The 18893-nt window shown below is 34.6% G+C and overlaps 2 protein-coding genes across 9 annotated transcripts in view; one reads left to right on the forward strand and one right to left on the reverse strand.

The window, feature by feature from the left end:
- Positions 1-5843: 5843 nt before the first annotated feature.
- On the reverse strand, positions 5844-15723 carry LOC138706429 (coiled-coil domain-containing protein 191). Of its 2 annotated transcripts, XM_069835729.1 has the most exons (5): positions 15271-15723; positions 11821-11885; positions 9929-11735; positions 7653-7807; positions 5844-6281 (listed from the first exon to the last, which is right to left on the reverse strand). In XM_069835729.1, the coding sequence occupies exons 1-5, from the start codon at positions 15553-15555 to the stop codon at positions 6131-6133; spliced, it is 2463 nt and encodes an 820-aa protein (XP_069691830.1). In that variant the 5' UTR covers positions 15556-15723; the 3' UTR covers positions 5844-6130. The 2 variants fall into 2 exon arrangements, with proteins under 2 accessions (XP_069691830.1, XP_069691831.1); XM_069835730.1 differs by lacking the exons at positions 9929-11735; positions 11821-11885.
- A 226-nt stretch (positions 15724-15949) lies between these two features.
- Positions 15950-18893, forward strand: part of LOC138706428 (PR domain zinc finger protein 10-like) — a 93181-nt gene continuing 90237 nt past the window's right edge. For 6 of the 7 annotated variants that reach the window (XM_069835725.1, XM_069835723.1, XM_069835726.1 and 3 more), the window contains exon 1: positions 16238-16426. In XM_069835725.1, the coding sequence (XP_069691826.1) occupies positions 16238-16426 (189 nt within the window). Of the gene's footprint in view, positions 16084-16194; positions 16427-18893 lie in introns of those variants that run through there. The other variant, XM_069835721.1, reaches the window with a different exon arrangement.

Raw genomic sequence — 18893 nt, forward strand, 5'->3', positions numbered from 1 at the left:
CTCTTTGATTACCTTCTTTTAAAAATGATGTTGCTATAAATGACTGTGCAAGAGAAATGGATGTCGAATTATATATTATGGTGTGTCCAAAACTACTTCCGACCTGAAAAATGGCACCTTTATCATGTTACCATGGCAACCATCAAGTCTATATTTACAAGTTGCATGTTCATATAATGCCCGAGATGACTTTGAGTTGGCTGGTTAGCACGTGCGTTGTGTGAATTAAAAATATTGTTTAGTTTTATTATTGTTTTAGTGTATCAATAATTATTGTGTTTAAATTATATGACATGTATTCATTGTCATTGGTGGAGTGTGTGATTAGTGTGTTTTTTCTAGTTTCTGCAAGAGTTTCTAAACAGGTGACTTGTGCAATGTTGGAAGGAAGGAAAGACAGGCGAGAACAAAGAATATTGTACAAGAGATGGTGTGTAAATGTAAGAGAGTATTTTGAGAGGGAAAAAGATAATGGCGGGTCTCTTTTACCTTTGGCGCAAGTCGTAATGAGAACTGCTGTTTGTGTTAAAATTAATAAGAGCACTTATCGATATTGGAAAAGAAAAAGGGCCATGTAGATGAAGATGACGCAGGGTTCTTAAGACTTAAAACTCCAGGGAAAAGGGGACAGTGGAGAAAAGTGTAACAAATATAAATGCTTTCCAGCAAGATGCTTTTTCTAACAATATTACATGGACGAATACTGGCACTCATAAAAGTAAAGGTATCGTATTAAATTGAAACTTGTTTTTACAGTTTACAGTTCTTTCAATGCTTTTCTAACAATATTACATTACATTAAAGAATACCGGTGCTGCTGCTGCTAAAAATAATAATGTACACAAATTTTAATGCATAGTATTCAACAAAGTGGTTAGCAATGTATACATTCATGTCAGCTGTTCGTTACTGCACTCTATCGGGAGCACGCTCGCTTACACGTAAGATAGACAACATGACAACATTGCTCCCCCTTCTCTGTAAGCTGTCAAGTCGTAAGTAGTTTTGGTCACACCATAGTAATGACAGTTTCTGTTCGTAAGAAAATTTCCCCCTTACCCTTATAATAATTTAGATTACTGGTATTATTATAGTTTTATTATTAATTCTAATTGTATTTATTGTTGAGACTCATCCTTTTGTAAACTGAAGATGCATTATATTAAACATAATCTTTTCACATCACTATATAATTTGAGAACTTTCCACCAAATGGATAAAGGTTCAATCCCTATAGGTTCTCTGAGATTTGTGGACAAAATTGTCTTTGAGTACTTCGATTTCTATTGTTATTCTGATATTACATTATCATAATCATATTACGTCTTTCATAAATCTTGCTTAATAATGAACACACTATCTAGATTGTAAATTTCTTGTTCTGTAAATCATTTCGATTTGATGCTTCTAGTCTAGGAGGAAGGGAGCAATTATACTTGTCACTGGAGTTTCTGTAATAAAATTATTCCCATTGTAGGAATGTCTAATTAGATAATATTTCGAATTAACCTTAATCGGGCAAGATGGAGGATACTTGCTTGCTGATACAGATGGCTGGATCAGTCAATTGGAGTAGGCAAATCGAAATGTCGCTTTCCCCCCCCCCCCCAACATCTTTAAAATATATATTCAGTTGGAGTCAATTTGGGTTTAGCTAGCTCATATTTTTAGACAAAGGATCCTTGCCCTTGTATTCTCATCTAGCATTTTCATGGCATTTAATAGGGGAAAGGTGAAGCTAGCAAACTCCTGGAATATAGTCACTTGAACATAGAGTGGTGGGTTCATCGCCATTGTCATATTCTACATCCTGGCTGCAATCTGTAACACATTCTTAGTTTTCCGAATCTAGACTAAAAAATTATTCATGAGTTATATGTCGTTACTCAAGAGAACTAGGTTTAAAGCTTGACATATCCTTTTAGAAACTGGTAAGCAAATGCTGTACTGAGCAGATTTAATTTCATTTTTCATTATTTCTTCATTATTTACAAAAATAATTCTTAATAAAAATTAAAAAAAATCGTACTCACACTATACGCTCCCAAGATCTGATGATCAACAGTAGACACAATCTTGTCATAAAATTTAATTTTATGAAGCTTACAAAAAATGTAATTACCCATACTTTTTCATTATGTTTCTTGCGTTTTGTAACAATTCAGTCCCTTTATAATATAACTGTTAATATTTCTATTTTAGCTGCCACGATCCTGTGAACTTGGGTTTGATTCCTGGCATACCACCAATTTATAATTTGTGTTGGACAAGTCCCAGGTAACACAGGGGTTTTCTCTAGGAGCTCTGATTCCCCTGTGGCATCTCAAAAAATCATCATCATCATCATAGGTATAGCATAGACCAGCCTCCTCTGGTGCACCCCAGGGCAATATCTGTCAGTAAATTGATCTACAAACTGGCCTCATATGTGTGAATAGTGAACAGTCAAGTACCCACCATTAGTAAAAATAAATTAAAAATAATAATATTCTATTTTTAGTTTATTGTATTATTCAGAAGCCATATGTAAATTGAATCATTTACTGTGCATTTAAATAAAGTAATAATTATCATATTGCCCACAGTAATAAAAATATCTTGACATTATTAATAAATTGTACGATTTAGATGTAAATACTTTCGTATTTCTCATTAAATAGTTATTTTTATTTTGTAATAACTTCTTATACCATCTTTCCTATTTAAATTTGATATAACATTGACTTCTGGTTGGAGCAAGAGGTACCGCTACTCTCTTCATGAAAGATGTGTTTAAGAGGCTTGGAATACCTACATCTATTATTCCGACTGTAACTTTAGCTGCATTGAAAGGATCAATTGCTCTCCTGAAGCATCACCTATATTCGAAATGAAACCAAGTTCATTAACATTCTTTACTTTTTTTGTAACACTTGCCTCTCTAAAACTAGGTATATTTCCACCAATCACAAAATGTATTTGCAGCTATGTACTTGTAGGAGTTTCATTGTCAAAACAAAATTAATGGTTCACTGAACTTGTAAACATTTATATGGCTAAGTACTCTTTGTCCCTTGTGGAAGCTCACGAATAGTGAGAAGATTTCTAAATTAAATAATGGTTCATAGAGAAATTCTGAATACATTACTTTATTGCCATGTAACCAACAGTATTGGGAAAGAAAACTGTTCCGGATAAGTAATAAAATAATATTTCGTTATGAAAATTCACCTGTGCACAGAAATGTTGTCATTTAATGAGGTATCCTATAATCTTAATGGTTTTTATAGTTGAATGATAGGGTGTGAAAATGATCTAGTATTCTTGTACACACTGATCCTGATGGTCCTACCTGGCTTTTAAATTATTTTTACTAGGACAGAACATTACAGAATACCATGAACGCTTACAGAAATAGAAAGCTCATAACCAAAAAAAGACTTACATTGACAGATGTAGCCATTCTATGTACAATAATTCAAAAGACAGATCCACAAGTTGAAATATTATTAGAGGCAGGATATTCATGTAATGCACGTTTTTATAGAAGCATGCTAAATTACTCACTTAGTATGTACTCATTTCAAGACTTTCTAAATCCAAATATCAGTACCGGTATATTTTTGGGAAACGAGAATGCGGATGCTTTAGCAAAGAAGGGCAGCACTGCTACTTACAGACCTGTTACTAAATCTACGTATTACTCTGTGAAAAGATTTATTAAATCTACATACTTAGACTTCAACAAATAAAATTTGATAACACAATCCCATGGGAAAAAATGGAACTCTCTGCATCAAATCCACAGTTAATTCCCGATTTACCACGAAAATCGTCTGTAGCTGCATGTAGATTGGCAACAGGCCATGATTGTTTGGCCAAACACCTGCATAGAATTGGAATATATCAGTCTCCTAACTGTCCATTGTGCAATTCAAACCAAGAAATGGATTCGAAACACCTCAAAATCTATGCTTCAGTGGCTGGTCATGATAATATCTTTGAAAAATATTGGAGTGCAAGAGGTCAAATGACTTTGTCAAACGCCTGGCATTAGAAAACAACAACATATTTTGCATGTTTTGGTCTTTTTTTTGGGCAGGGACTAAGTCATACATAATGCTTGTTTTTGGTTTAATATTACCTAGAATTTAATTTTTTTAAGTTTTTTTTATGTCTATCAGTATTTTAGTGCAAAGTTCGAAATCATCAAGTTGATTCTATACAGCATGCCATTAAGTTTTGTAACAATTCAGTTATGAACATAAGACCTGGAATTGCTCCTGTGAACTGACGAAGGTTTAGTCTAATGGTACTGAGAAGGTGGTGCAGGTAGAGGAAAGAGAAATGGAAGAAGAAAATTAACAAATGAATTTGAAGTCAATTTGATTCCCGTCAATAGTTACGGATTAAACAGTAAATTTTCAGAATAGTGTATGATATTAACTCTCAATGTGTGAAGTGCTGTTATGGCTCCAGTTCGAGGTGCAAGAAGTGGACTTATAGTGCAGTGGACTAAAGAAAAGAAGTTCTTTGTGTAGTAAATAAAATTATATGTGGTGAAAATACTAACAATCATGAACTTGATCTCATATTGTTACAAAATGTATCTTTATTAAATTTTGCGTCAATAACATCCTGTACGGTTGTGAAACTTGGACTCTCACTCTGAGAGAGGAACATAGGTTAAGGGTGTTTGAGAATAAGGTGCTTAGGAAAATATTTGGGGCTAAGCGGGATGAAGTTACAGGAGAATGGAGAAAGTTACACAACACAGAACTGCACGCATTGTATTCTTCACCTGACATAATTAGGAACATTAGCACGTATTAGCGAATCCAGAAATGCATATAGAGTGTTAGTTAGGAGACCGGAGGGAAAAAGACCTTTAGGGAGGCCGAGACGTAGATGGGAGGATAATATTAAAATGGATTTGAGGGAGGTGGGGTATGATGATAGAGACTGGATTAATCTTGCACAGGATAGGGACCGCTGGCAGGCTTATGTGAGGGCGGCAATGAACCTTCGGGTTCCTTAAAAGCCATTTGTAAGTAAGTAACATCCTGTAAAAAGGGACTGTAATTTCTGCATTAACAGACAAACGCACAAATTTGACAGAAGAACATTATTTCGTCGTGTGAATGCAAGAACTAGGTAACTCGAAATTTGCGTTTTTTAGTTACCTCTTTTATAGCATAGCAAAAATCGCACAAAATGTAATGCAAGAACTTGGTAACTGATTGAACGATACCAGCGACATCTATTTTCCAATATAACAAATAGGTAAATGAAAACGAGACGTATTCCTTAGTGCAATAAATAAGTAAATAAGCAATGTCACAAAATATGAAAAATCAAGTTACCTAGTTCTTGCATTCACATGACGATTTGTGCACTGTGCCAATAGAAAATAAAGAAAACATTGTAGTGTGAGAAAGAAATAATTGATAGTGTATGAATGCATATATCTTTTATAATTCGATAGTGTATAGACATCTTTTCTCTAGTTATTATGCACAAGCCAAGACAGGAAGCAAACTGGAGATGATCTTGAGAAATAGAAGTCCAAGAATAAATTATATCATTTTTAAGTGGATGGCTGGGGTTCTGAAATGACTGGATCATCTTCTTGAAATAATTATCAAGACTTCATTGTTTCATAACCTTTCTTCTTTTGTCGGGTGCACAACTGGATGCTAGAGATTGTTAGTCATCCAGGAGAAATATAGTGGTACATGATATCAAAAATTCCGAGTAGTAAAATTTCGAAGATATTGAAATATAGTTGTATTAAATAACAAACGATGTTAGTAGAAATAATGACAGTCTATAATGATGGTAATTGAAGCTATTTGTATACAAAATTAAGGATTTTATTCCTTTTACTTTTGACATATTTTTTTTTTACATATTTGGAATGAAATGGAAATTACTTAATTTACACTACAACAGACTAATGCAACAAATAGGTTATAAATATAAATACAAATACAGTAACATGTTTACAAAAGTTACATTGATATTACATAATCACAAATTAATTACTTTAACTTTAAAATATAAAATTAGAGGCACAATACATAACAGAGACAGAAGTAATATACTAACGCTCATCTGAGCTATCCTCTCGAAAAGGCATCATTCAATCAGACTACCAATCTACTGCACGTGCAGGTTTGAAGTCTGGCAACACTTCCTCAACTTTCATCCTCCAAATCTGCTTGCGCTGTTCTCTCTCTCGCTCCATGTGCAGCACTTTGGATAGGTTCTGCCAACACTTCCAGGTGTGTTCTAGAAGTTTCCTACTTGACAGATGATCATTTAAGCATAAACGTTTTGTTATTTTGTCATGACAACTTGGGTTCATGTAGGTTAAAGGGCATCTTTTAACTGAACTGTGTAATCTGAAATGACACATTTTCTCATTATAAATTCTACAAAGCTCTCTTTTTCTGTATGGCGAGCTAGTTGAAAGTTAAGATTATTTATAAAATGTACCGGTATTTTCTTTGTTGGTTTTGGAGAAAAAAGAATATATAAATATCTATCATGCCTGACAAGATTTATCCAATAAGAATACAAAGGCTGCAGTGGTGAATAAACATCTTCCTAATTGTAATGTCACACTCATTCCACGGTCAGACATGCTAACCATTACTCCACAGTGCTGGACCAGGAGATCGTTCTTATGGAGACTGACTATCAGCAATGGGTGAGTCACTGGAAACACTTCATGTGTAGGGGATTAGTCCATGGCTAACGAGAAAGACAGGCTACAGCACGACGTCATATTCTTAGTCATAACATGGCCAACATGGAACAAGTTTATATATAAATGCACGTTTAACATAAGTTTAAAATAGCAATTTCTTTGTTTTTTAGAACTTTGAACATGTATTTATATAATAATAATAATAATAATAATAATAATAATAATAATAATAATAATCCGTGGCGCTACAGCCCGTGAAGGGCCTAGACCGACCAGCCGGCTGCTGGCCCTCGCGCTCACATGCCGAAGCAGAGGTGGACGATCATCCAACCAGAATGGAGGTATCGTGTGGTTAGCACGATGATCCTCCCAGCCGTTATAGCTGGTATTTGCAAGCGGATTTCGCAACCTATCATAGCTCCCCAAGTGCATCACGATGCTGGGTGGGCACCGGTCCCATACACTGGCCGAAATTTCATGAGAAAATTTCTTCCCCCATGAGGACTCAAACCAGCACGCATTCTGTAACGTGAGTCCTAGGCGGGATGCCTTAGACCGCGACACCACGGTGCGGGACTGTATTTATATTACACAATCGTTAAGATGGCCATGACTAGACCAAGATAACCACGTGATTTCGATTCGTGCCGAAGCCTGTCTTTCTTGTTAGCCACGGAATTAGTCACAGTGATGTACTAAATAAAATGAAAGCTAATACTTTGTTCCGCCATAAAGTCATTAATGTTATCATAAGAATCAACAATTTCAAGAAGTTAAAGACAATAAAAAGTCATATATCGGAAAGGAACTTCAGTTGAAAAGCAAAGCAAAGTTTTTCCCAACTCAGCTGCTTTGACAATAAACAGCTCGTAGAAATGACCACTGTAAAAATGTTAACACTATATTCTAAGTTTGGAATACATGATATTTTATATGGATGTGAATACAATCCTGACTATACCTGTTGTAGTGGGTTGCTGCTTTCTTCTGTTTGTGCAATGTTTCTACACGCTCCATGCATACCGCACGGACCCAGTGAGTGAAAACACGTTCTTGAAGGCGCAAGTCGTAGAAATCACTGGCTACCTGCACTTCAGCTCTGTGGTCACTGTAAATCTGCAATGACAGTGAAAATGTTCTGTGTTATGCACAAATTTATATTTCATGAACAACTTCTCGATATGAATTTGACTAAGAAAAATGAAACCTGTATATAATACCGAGTGAGTGTCTCGAATAGCAGCTCCTTTATTTAGTAATGAGTCTGGTGCTTATTTCATAAAACTCTCGTAAAAATCTCAATAGTTTGTAGTGTAGATCAAGATGACAAGACCAGTAAATTATATTGTTACATAAATGTACTTCAGTACATTGATTCTAGTGAAATACCTCTTTTACTTACTTTTGTACATTTTGGTTTCTGAGTAAATTTTACTGTTTTATAGAACTATATTAACTTCAGTTGACAATATTTTTATCATTTTTGTTAAGCCTAATTTTATTTTGTATTTGTTTTCTTCAACAGTGTTTCCAGTGATTTACCCATTATTGATAGTCAATCTCCATAATAAGACGATCTCCTGGTCCAGCACTGTGGAGTAATGGTTAGCATGTCTGACCGTGGAACGAGTGGGTCCAGATTCAAATCCTGGTTGGGACAAGTTACCTGGTTGAGGTTTTTTCCCCGAGGTTTTCCCTCAACCCATTAAGAGTAAAATCTGAGTAACTTTTGACACTGGACCCCAGACACTCATTTTGCTGGCATTATCACCTTCATCTCACTCAGATGCTAGATAACCATAGGAGTTGATAAAGCATCGTAAAATAACCAATTAAAAACGATCACCTCTTGTGTAAATAAGACCACTTAAATGCATTATATGCTGTATTGATCGCCTATATTCAAATTCCTTCATGTCAGTAGATTTACTAGCATGTAAAAGAACTGTGGGACAAAATTCCGGCACATCTGGCGACGCTGATATAATCTCTGCAGTTGCGACCGTCGTTAAATACAACATAACATTTAACATTTTTCAGATTCCAGTCTTCCTCTTTTCTCCTAATCACAGTTGATCAGTTCATTATACTCTTCAGCCACTGTTCATCTTCCATTCTTTATACATGTCCATACTATTTCGGAACTTTAATTTCATTTTGTCGATGATATCTTATTGAACCTACATTCGTTGTCGCATTATTTCATTTCGTATTTACGAGGGATGATTTTTTAGTAGAGGCAACAACGCTATAGTAACACTGCAACAGAGCCTGGTACTGATATAGGCCTATCTACTGATATATCTATTTTATAAACTGGTGCCTTCAGATCTTCCTCATATTACCATTTTTAAAAAGTTTGATAATCTTGTAGCTTTTACAAGCCTGAGTTTATTTGGTAGTCGTAATGTGTTCGTACTCGTATATTTTTCCAATTAATTTCTAATTTTAATTGGCAAGGTGTCTAGCATATTGTCATTGTTTACGTTTTTACTTAATATTTCCGTATTACATTTTCGACCTATATTGTATAAACTGATGTAAGAGTTTTTGTAGATCATCTTCATTCTCGGCTACAAGCATGATGATGATGATAATGATGACGATATAATAATAATAATAATAATAATAATAATAATAATAATAATAGATAATAATAATAATAATAATAATAATAATAATATGGATAATATAAATAAGCCTCTTTATGCGAATTTAGACTTCTTTTGTGTTTGATCCTGTGTTACACTAAATTGACTAATTTGATTAAGAAGTCTCATTATTTGTAAATGTTAACTTAAATGTTTGGAATTAGACTTTTGGGTAATCCACCTTGTCGTCTGTTGACATTTCCAATGTTTCAGAACTACATACAGGTTCCATCATCAGGGTAAGACCAGAGAGGTCGCCTATTCTGTTGGGCTTGTCACACCCAGCTCACTCGTCAAGATTAGCCTGGCGTAATGAGCCCAACAGAGTAGGCAATCTCTCTGGTCTTACCCTAATGATGGAATCTGTATGTAGTTCCGAAACGTTGGAAATGTTAAGTTCCAGGACACAGCGGACTACCCAAAAGCCTAAAAACTCATATAACGTAAATGTTGCTTAGAATTCTCGGAAGAATTAGAAATGAATGGGCAATGGAAATCAGTCCTTCAAGGTAGATGATGATGATGATGATGATGGTGATGACGGCTATAGAGATGTTAATAAATACATGGTTTGTAATTTAATTACCTGCCATAGTCCTCTGAAGGCCCTACTCAGCAAAGTCTTTTTGTATAGTGTATTGGACCTATGTAGATGGAAGCTTGTGGTCATCACCACGTGCTCCCTCCAGATCTTGAAGTGGTGGAGGAGCAATTGTTTTTTGTGGTGGTTTTCAGCCATTTCTGTCGGCTCCCTTTTCAACATGATAATTTGCTGAAATGCACAAATTACTCTTCTTTTTAGTAAGATTTTATAATGCTGCGATGCCTTAATCATCAAATTATGCATTCTCTCTTTTTCTCTTTCTTTCTGAATTTCCATCTCTTTTTCCAGCCTTCTTTTTTCTCTTACTTCATCTATCTTACATCGCTTCTCATAATCTTCCTTTTTCCTTTTCTCTTCTTCTTCTTGTTTTGCTATTCTCTCTTTCTCTTCGATCAATTTTTGTTTCTTCTCTTTGATCAACTTCCACCTCTTTTCTCTCTCCTGAGCTCGTTCTTCCATTCTGGTGAGTATAGTTGGTACTGTTTTTAAACTCATTATTATGGGTTTCTTCTCTTGCACTTCTCCAGTGAACAGTCTCATCTTCACTTGCTTTGCTTTTGGCTTCAAGCTTAGGTCGCAACTGGATAGAGTTTGATGTATTTCCTCCTGCACTTGTACTGTTGACTTTTGTGTTTGCAGTTTCAGATGCGCTAATTGAAGTTCTTTAATCAATTTGCTTTGTTCCTCTAATTTATGTTTTTGTTCTGCAATAATATTTTCTTGAACCTTAATCCTGTGTTTGTACTCAGTGTTCAGGTCAATTGGAAGTGATTTGGTTTGAAATGTGTTATTTTTTATGACAAGTTTATCACATTTTTTAATTGCTGGTTGAGATATATGGTTGGAAGATTGAGAGAGTTTGCCAATTCTCTTTAAACTATGCACATTTTTCATTTTGGCTGCTGTTTGAGAAGCAACTAGTGATTGTTTTTGTTCTTGTAACGTTTTTAAAAATGTATCAATTTTCTCTTCTCTCACGAATTTATCATGAGTTACAGATAGAATCTTTTTTCTATCTCTTACTACATGTAACCAAGCATTCCAGTATTTCCTCAAGACATTTTTATTTTCATATATCAATGCATACTGTTCACCATATTCTCTTTCTGATGTTTGTTTACTCAACTTTCTCTCATGAGTAAACTTTCTCCAGTTTGAATATGCAGATTGCACCAAGACTTGCTTGTTATATATTAATCTGTTATTTCCTTGTAATTTCACAAAGCTTTCTGTTGTGTTCAGTTTATTTTCACTTGATGTAATGCCATTATCAGTAAACGGTACCTCAATGTTTTTTTCTATTGTGTCTGGTTTATTTTCATTTGATAATATGCCACTGTCAGTAATTGGTACCACAGTGTTTTCTTCTGCTGTAATTGGTTTATTTTCACGTGATGTTATGTTATTATCAGTAATTGGTACCTGTATCTCAATGTTTTTTTCTGTTTCTTTATTACTGAATGTGTAGTGTTTGTTGCATAAATCTGCAACTGGTCTACAACACTGAAATGCAAATTGAAACTTATTCTTAACTTCTAGAGTTGAAAACAAATCACTTGGTAGGATACTATTTGGTGAACTGAATAAATTATTCGTGTTGGTTACAGGAGTCTTTTTATCTCTGTTAAATCTATCTCTCCTATTTGCACAAAAGTGAATGCCTCGAATTTCATTTGAGAGTTTTCTTCTACTGTACTCCAGGTGTTTCTTGCAATCATCTATTTCCTTATCAATACTGATGAGTTCCTTTTCTGTCGCTGCTTTCTCCAGTTCTTCTTGTAATAAAAGTCTGGAAGAAACGAGATACCTTAAGAAATTACACAGCAACTTTGCAGTATGTTTCACCAATTTTACTATTCATTACGTGTGATTACCTCTTTGCTTCTCTAACGACATCTGTATTTGTGTAAGGGAGTTTCGGCCGTTTTCTGGTTTTTACCTAACATTGAAGACAGAATAGTATTAGTATTGCTTTGTTTGACACAATATTAGACAAAACTAGAATTTTCAGCATTCTCAATAATTATTTAAACTCAAAATAGTGAAACACAACACTACACAGCTCTGCACAGAATGTGATTCGGCACAGCATGCAGTAGCCCTTGTTTTGTATTTTGAAAATATGAGAAGGGGCGCACTTCCGAACAGGGACAGCGGCATTTCCCCTAAGGTTAGAGCTCAGTTTAGGTGTGTGTGTATTAATCGAAAATGAGGGGCTAGAAAATATTGAAAATAGGACGCATGTTTATATGACATTTTTTTTCGATTAATACACACACCTAAACTGAGCTCTAACCTTAGGGGAAATGCCGCTGTCCCTGTTCGGAAGCGCACCCATGAGAAGTTATAGGGAACTTACCCTGTGCCTGCAGAAACTAAAAGCAATAATTTAACTTACTCTTACAATGGATACAGCTATTGGTAAGTTTTATGCTTTGAGTGGCCTACTGGTATGTTTTCCAGTAGGCATCACTGTTCTGCAAAGTAGATCATCTTATTTGAGAAAGGATAAATAGGCCTAAATGAAAGCTGCAAAGAATTTTGTAGTAGATTTCTAACAAACTAACTATAAACAATGCGATGTAATTGGATATAAAATGGTCTATTTGGGAGTAATGCAGACTGAAGAAAGTTTAATGACGATGATAGTATCTTTATTCTTCAGTACAAAAGAAAATCTTTAAAACCAACATTAATATTAACTAAATGAATGTGATACAGGTATGATAAAAAAGTAATTTCTTGTAATTGCTTTCTGTCAAGCAATTCGAAGACGTAAGTTACTGGTACAGAAATTCTTTTGTTGCACAAGCAAATGTTTGGAGTGATTGCTGTACCAGCAAGTACAGAATAGTGAGATTTATAAGGAAGTAGGTGATGGCTCATCACTAAAAGAATCAGATTTCGAACTTTTGGATACTGTACTGTGTGAGTTTTGTGGCGGATAAACAGTTATGGGGTACTGATAGGTTTTTCCCTAGTACATCCATGTTCTTATTCACTCTCATTATAACTCCACAAACACCACATCTTCGATTTTGAACAACTTTTTTAGTTTAAAAGCGTCATTAAATTAAAAACTACTTTCAGAAGGCAGCGATCTGTTTAAGGTAATGTCTCGACATTATTTTAGTAAGTTTGTAGCAACAATAGCGATAAAGTCAGACAGACAAAATTAATTTCAAAATTTCTGCCTGTAAGTATGTAATCTCTCAAAGTTGTTGAACGAATCTTTGGTTGAAAGTGTATTGTGTCAGGTCATGATGTTATCCCAACAATATGTTATATTGCTGAATGTTATGCAATGCTAAACACTTCACAATATAAATATAAATACAGGTTAATTTGAAGGTGCATGGAAGTAGACCTTGGCACTAGGATAAAGTGGTATGGTCGGAACCACACTCTGACCACTTTTACTTCCAGAAAGGCTTGGTAGGTCTCAGTTTGACAGGAGGTTGAGTGAACACCAGGGTTGTTCTGGAATTTTAGATAAGAAGATAAATCCCTCTACCATATAGGATTGAATCCAGAATTTTCCAATCTGCAGCTAGATTCTCTACCAACTGAACAATCTGGCTGGCACCAGGTTAATTTAGATAGCTATTAATTTTAAGTTAATTTAACAGACGAGTGATTCCCAAGACTTCATTATCGTACAACAGCAAATTTCGTAATGGCATCCTATCTGACATCAACACACATTCCACAATTTCGGACATCTGGCCGAAATCTACAGCTGACCACTAGGATCCAGAATACAAAGCAGAGGTTAAATTAAAAAATACAATATGATTGCGAAGAGAATACGGAACAATGATAAATTTAAAAATAAAGTACAATTTGATTTCGGAGAAACATGAGATGAAAATACATTGAAGAGTAATGAAATGAAGTAAAAAAAAAATTACATAGTATTATACAAGTGATCTTGTAAAATGGATAATGAATCTCTCAATACCATTAGATAAATTTTGTTAATGTCCTCATTAGAAAATTTAAGAGAAAGGAGAATGGTTTTGGTTAACTTAAAAGAAGTTCCCCTAGCGCCAAAAAGAAGTCCTTTCACTTCCCATCGAGGCAGTTCGATTTCAACTCCATCAATAATTTCATGGAAAGAGTTTGAATACATGGTACTGAGTGATATATTTGTTGATCTCATTTTGTTTGTTCTTTAGTTCTTATTTCTATCGCCAGGTGTGCAAGAGAAGTCCCTTTATTCACAGTCAGGGATGCAAGAAGCGTCCACCATAGTCAAACGAGCGAATGTTTGTATTTTTGTTCAAGGAAAATACCAATACTCGTATTTTACGAAAACACTTGTCTTTTCTTAGAATAGTATTTTCCCTGGACCAAAAATACGAACCAAATGAAACAAAAATTATACAGCATTAAATTACTAATAAGTTATGTGGATAACATGTCACTTGAATCTTGCAGCATTCTCATTGTAGGCAGGCCTACGTCGAACTTCAAAACAATAGTTGGGTAAATGATAAGCGCAATAACGTCATTTCGTAGCACTTGTTAAAATCATTTAGTAACCTAGAAAACTAAAGGGAACAGCTTCAGTAAACCACAGAAATATATACATACTTAAACCTACCACAAATTTAGGCCACAGTAAGAATTTAATGAAATGTCCAGTACATCACTGCCACTTCGTAGCAATGCCATATTGTATTTTTGGTCCAGGGAAAATACAGTGCGTATACTAATTTGCTCCACAGGAGAAGTGGCAAGCAGAACTTGGGGACTCGAGGAGTTGTGTTGGTATCAGTGCAGGTAGTGAACCAATGATCTTGGCCCGCATTGAATGGTGGAGGGAGTGAGCGAGAAAATGTAATATTCCTACGTTCAAACCAGGCGCTTCGCAGTACCAACTTTACATCACTGCCAGGTCGAATACTGCCGTTTGCTTCTTTGCGGAGCCAATTAGTATACGCACTGTACTTGTCTTTTACTCCCACACTCATTTTTTTTTTACTAAGTGGCTGTGATGTGCTGAATAATTACCAAAATTGGTTTTACCGTGGTCCAAATTTTTGGTAAAATCGATTTAAATAGGTCTAGTTCTATTTCTTACGAAATTGTGATGTACCTGTACAGTACAGAACAATTACCTAGGCCTAAATTAGTATTTCATTATAGACCAATTTTTTGGTGAAAACTATTTGAATAGAAGTGCTATGAAATTGCCTTACTGTGCTTATCATTTACTCATACAGTAGGTGCTTATTTTTGTACATTAGTATCAAAATCAGGCACAAAAATACTAATCTAAAATAGCCTATATTAATATCCATAATGTTACTTTCACTTACCATTTCATGTCTTAGATCCATTATTAATGCTGGGTTTTGAGGTGACATTGTTTCTTTTTTCAATAAGGCAGAAGTGTCATCACTTATTATCTTCATTGCTAACAAATTACTTACAATTTCTTGGACATTTTCGGAGGATGCTCGCACATCTTCATGTCTTTGACTATTGTTCCAATTATACGATTCAAAATATTTCTGCTTTTCATTATTATGAACATAATCCCTATGTTTCCGTTCACCAAATATTTTCAGTGGAGTATCTTTATTAATAGAATTCTCGGGCATTATTTAGTACAAAATGAAATAACCCCAAAATATTATTTATATATATGTTTACTAATGGTTGCTAGGGAACTCCGTCGTCTGCTTGTTGCTAGGGAGTCTCGTAAAATCTCGTTTTACTCCGTAATTCGTGAGAAAGTTTTAGGCTTCAACAAAGGTGGGTATGGTCCGTGGATATAATTTGTATTTTGGTTTATGATCTGCTAAATATTATTGAATTTTTTAAACATTCGCATGTTTAAAATATGTTAGCTATATATTATTTCATAGGGAAGGTTACTGAAAACTTGCATTTATCCATTAAACGGTGTTCTCTTTCTTACCGACATCTCAGTTCACCCCGAATTCCCTTTGTCAAGATGGTACAGTCCATTCTGTTTTCCGCACTAGCAGAAGCTTTTTGACTTGAAATTAACTAACAAGGTTTAACTTTATCTCTTCTCTAAAACTGTGTCTCATAGAATGCTATTAATCAATAGAAGGCCCTCATATGTGGCCTTATGCATGCTTTGGAAACAGCAGGCCTTGAAAGTATGGCTGACATCTGACATGGAAGTCCTATTTTCTTTATAATGTACATTAGCAATTCATGACAATGTCAACATTTCATTGTCTTTATGTTTATGTGGACTGTTTGTTCAGTATCAACTACATTGATGAACTTGTGTGACATCACCTACACTTAATGGAAAGCACCGACCCCCAGGGTCCACCTGGGGATGTTGAAAACGATGATGGGATCACAGGAACAACACTGCCGACTAGCCAAGCAGAAGCAGAGCTTGACGACTGGTCTCCTGTCACTGCTTCTCAACTTGAAAATACTGTTCGGAAAGTAGCAGCAGCTTCAACATCACGCTTGCTATTTCTTACTGTAAGTAATTTACATTTCAGGGTTATAAATGTAAACGTTCATATTCGCCGAGATTCCTATAAGTACGTCAGTCCAAAGTCATATCTAGATCTCTTGGGATTATATGATCATATGCAGTGTAATACAACAGTACTATGAGAATTTTGTTTTTTTCTGTGATGTGCATGTAATGTAACGTATTTTTTTATTTCAGTTTCTAAAATAACAATTACACAATATTATTAAAATTGAAGAGTATTTTTTTATGTGGTAAGAAGTCTTTAAAACTCTAGTAGAGGAAAATGTATTATGAAAATAGCAAATAGGCCTATGCTATATTGACACTTTGACCTATAATTCAGAAGTACTGACACCTTACTGGAAAATATAGCGGTCAAAATATTCAGAGTCTTTAAAGCGTGCGTGGGTGTAGTGATTCTGATGACAAACTCCAGTAAACTCTTAGAAAATGAAGAAAACTCGCAAAACCTGACGCTTTATGTTATAAAGGATGCAATATTCCGACCGTAGCCCCATCTTATGTCTGTATTTCGTAACATATTAAGCTTATTTGAATTTGAGAGTGGGATGATTAAAGTTAATACCAGAAGAAGGCATAAATGTCACTTTGTGAGTGGGTGGAGTGATAAGTGAGTGAGTGTGGGTGTTGCGAGAGGTGGGCGTGGATGGGGGTGGGTGATTATTTGTCGAATTCACTGGTGGCATGTAACATATTCAATGTTGAGCGTTGAGGACATGAATTACTTCTGTCATCTCACTAATCTGGTAAGTAGATATTATTGAAATTACGTATTTTGATGTGAATATTTTCGTTGAACAATTTTTCTCTCTCAACGCTTTAAATAGCATTAGAAAATTAAATCTTATTTTTATTCTACACTCGAGTTACATTGTAATATGTTTTCCCTCTCAGAATATACAGTAATCCATGTAAAGTGCAATTTAAGCTTTGAACTTTAATACCTGCAGTGTGTGATAACAGAACTGGTTTTATGCTAGTAGTCACTCTTTTACAAAAATACTTGACCACATTTATATATGCATAACTTTTGTTATGACATATTTACCATATATTAAAAATTACATTTTCAAATTATCATCATTTCGTAAAGTAGGAATTTCCGCACTTCAGGTGTCTTTTAACAGTTGTGGAATCCTTACATTGCCAAGTGGTCTCTCCTAAATCTCATTTTATCAATATTAGTCTGTAGTCATACGTCGTGAAATTCTGGAGCTTTCCAGTTTTAGAGCATGAGAATTCCATAAGTTTCTGCAGTGTATAATTGTTTATTATGGAGGAGAGTTGTTCAGCTCTTTTCTGAGGTTCTTGTTTGTAATTTCTCAATTTTGAAAGGTTTTTTGACTGTCTTCAAAAATTTCATTGAAGTCGATTGAATTCTGTTGTAATCGTTTTTATCTAATGGTCATGCATTGCACTCAGACAATAATACTGTAATTTCTTATCAAATTTCGAAATTGTTCTCCATTTGTAATTTCTCAATTTTGGAACATTCTTGGATTGTCTTCAAAAATTTTATTTAAACCTATTGAATTCCATTCCAGTCTTTCATATCTAATTACCATGCATTACCACAGCCTTATAAAGTTTCGAAATTGTTCCCCATTTATAATTTCTCAACTTTGGAACATTCTTCGACTGTTTTCAAAAATTTTATTTAAGCCTGTTGAATTCTATTCCAATAGTTCGTATCTAAGGACCATGCATTACCACAGCCTTATAAAATTTTGAAATTGTTTCCTGTTTGTAGTTTTTCAATTTTGGAATATTTTTCGACTGTATTCAAAAATTTTATTTAAACCTATTGAATTTCATTTCAATCGTTCGTATCTAATGACCATGCATTACCACAGCCTTATAAAATTTTGAAATTGTTTCCCATGTTGTTTCTTGTTTTAAAATGCTAGCTGTAACTTTAAAGATATTGTAATTTATCATCTAATGTAATTTTTTGATCACATTAGGTGTATTTAGAGAAATTCCTTAACTTTTATTTTTGACATAGAATTAAAATAATTATAGCAATTAATTGTATTTCAAATTTAATAAAGTTTCTTTCCCCATCAGTGGATTCTTGATTATTGATCATTTGATAGCTGTTGTACCTGAGATTCGCTAGTTTGAACTCAGTTAAAGACAATGGATGGCTTTTAAAAGGGAGTAAAATGCTTAGTTTGCTTCCTTTGGTATGATAGAAAGCTGTGGGTCCTGTATTGTAGATTAACAGAATGCTGTTTCTGATAGAGGGCTCCAAGCAAGATTTATCGGCAGTTTCTACTTCACAATGAAATCGGATGCAGAATAACCTCTGTAGGCCTAGTAGAAAGCTTTGTTAAATAAAGTAGACCTACTATTACTAATTGATCATTTGACTTCAAGGACCTTCTCCAGAATTAACAGGCCGAAATTGAAGATCATTGCTGTCTTCTTCATTGCTTTGGTTGCATT

Source organism: Periplaneta americana, chromosome 9 (assembly GCF_040183065.1).
Source record: "Periplaneta americana isolate PAMFEO1 chromosome 9, P.americana_PAMFEO1_priV1, whole genome shotgun sequence".
Classification (NCBI taxonomy): Eukaryota; Metazoa; Arthropoda; class Insecta; order Blattodea; family Blattidae; genus Periplaneta; species Periplaneta americana.

Excerpts from the sequence above, each read along its gene's own strand:
- LOC138706429 (XM_069835729.1), bottom strand. The coding sequence starts at position 15,555 with ATGCCCGAGAATTCTATTAATAAAGATACTCCACTGAAAATATTTGGT. Across the intron at positions 11,736-11,820 it reads GTCGTTAGAGAAGCAAAGAG|ACTTTTATTACAAGAAGAAC; the intron begins GTAATCACACGT and ends CGTTTCTTCCAG. Across the intron at positions 6,282-7,652 it reads GCAGCAACCCACTACAACAG|GAAACTTCTAGAACACACCT; the intron begins GTATAGTCAGGA and ends TCTGTCAAGTAG.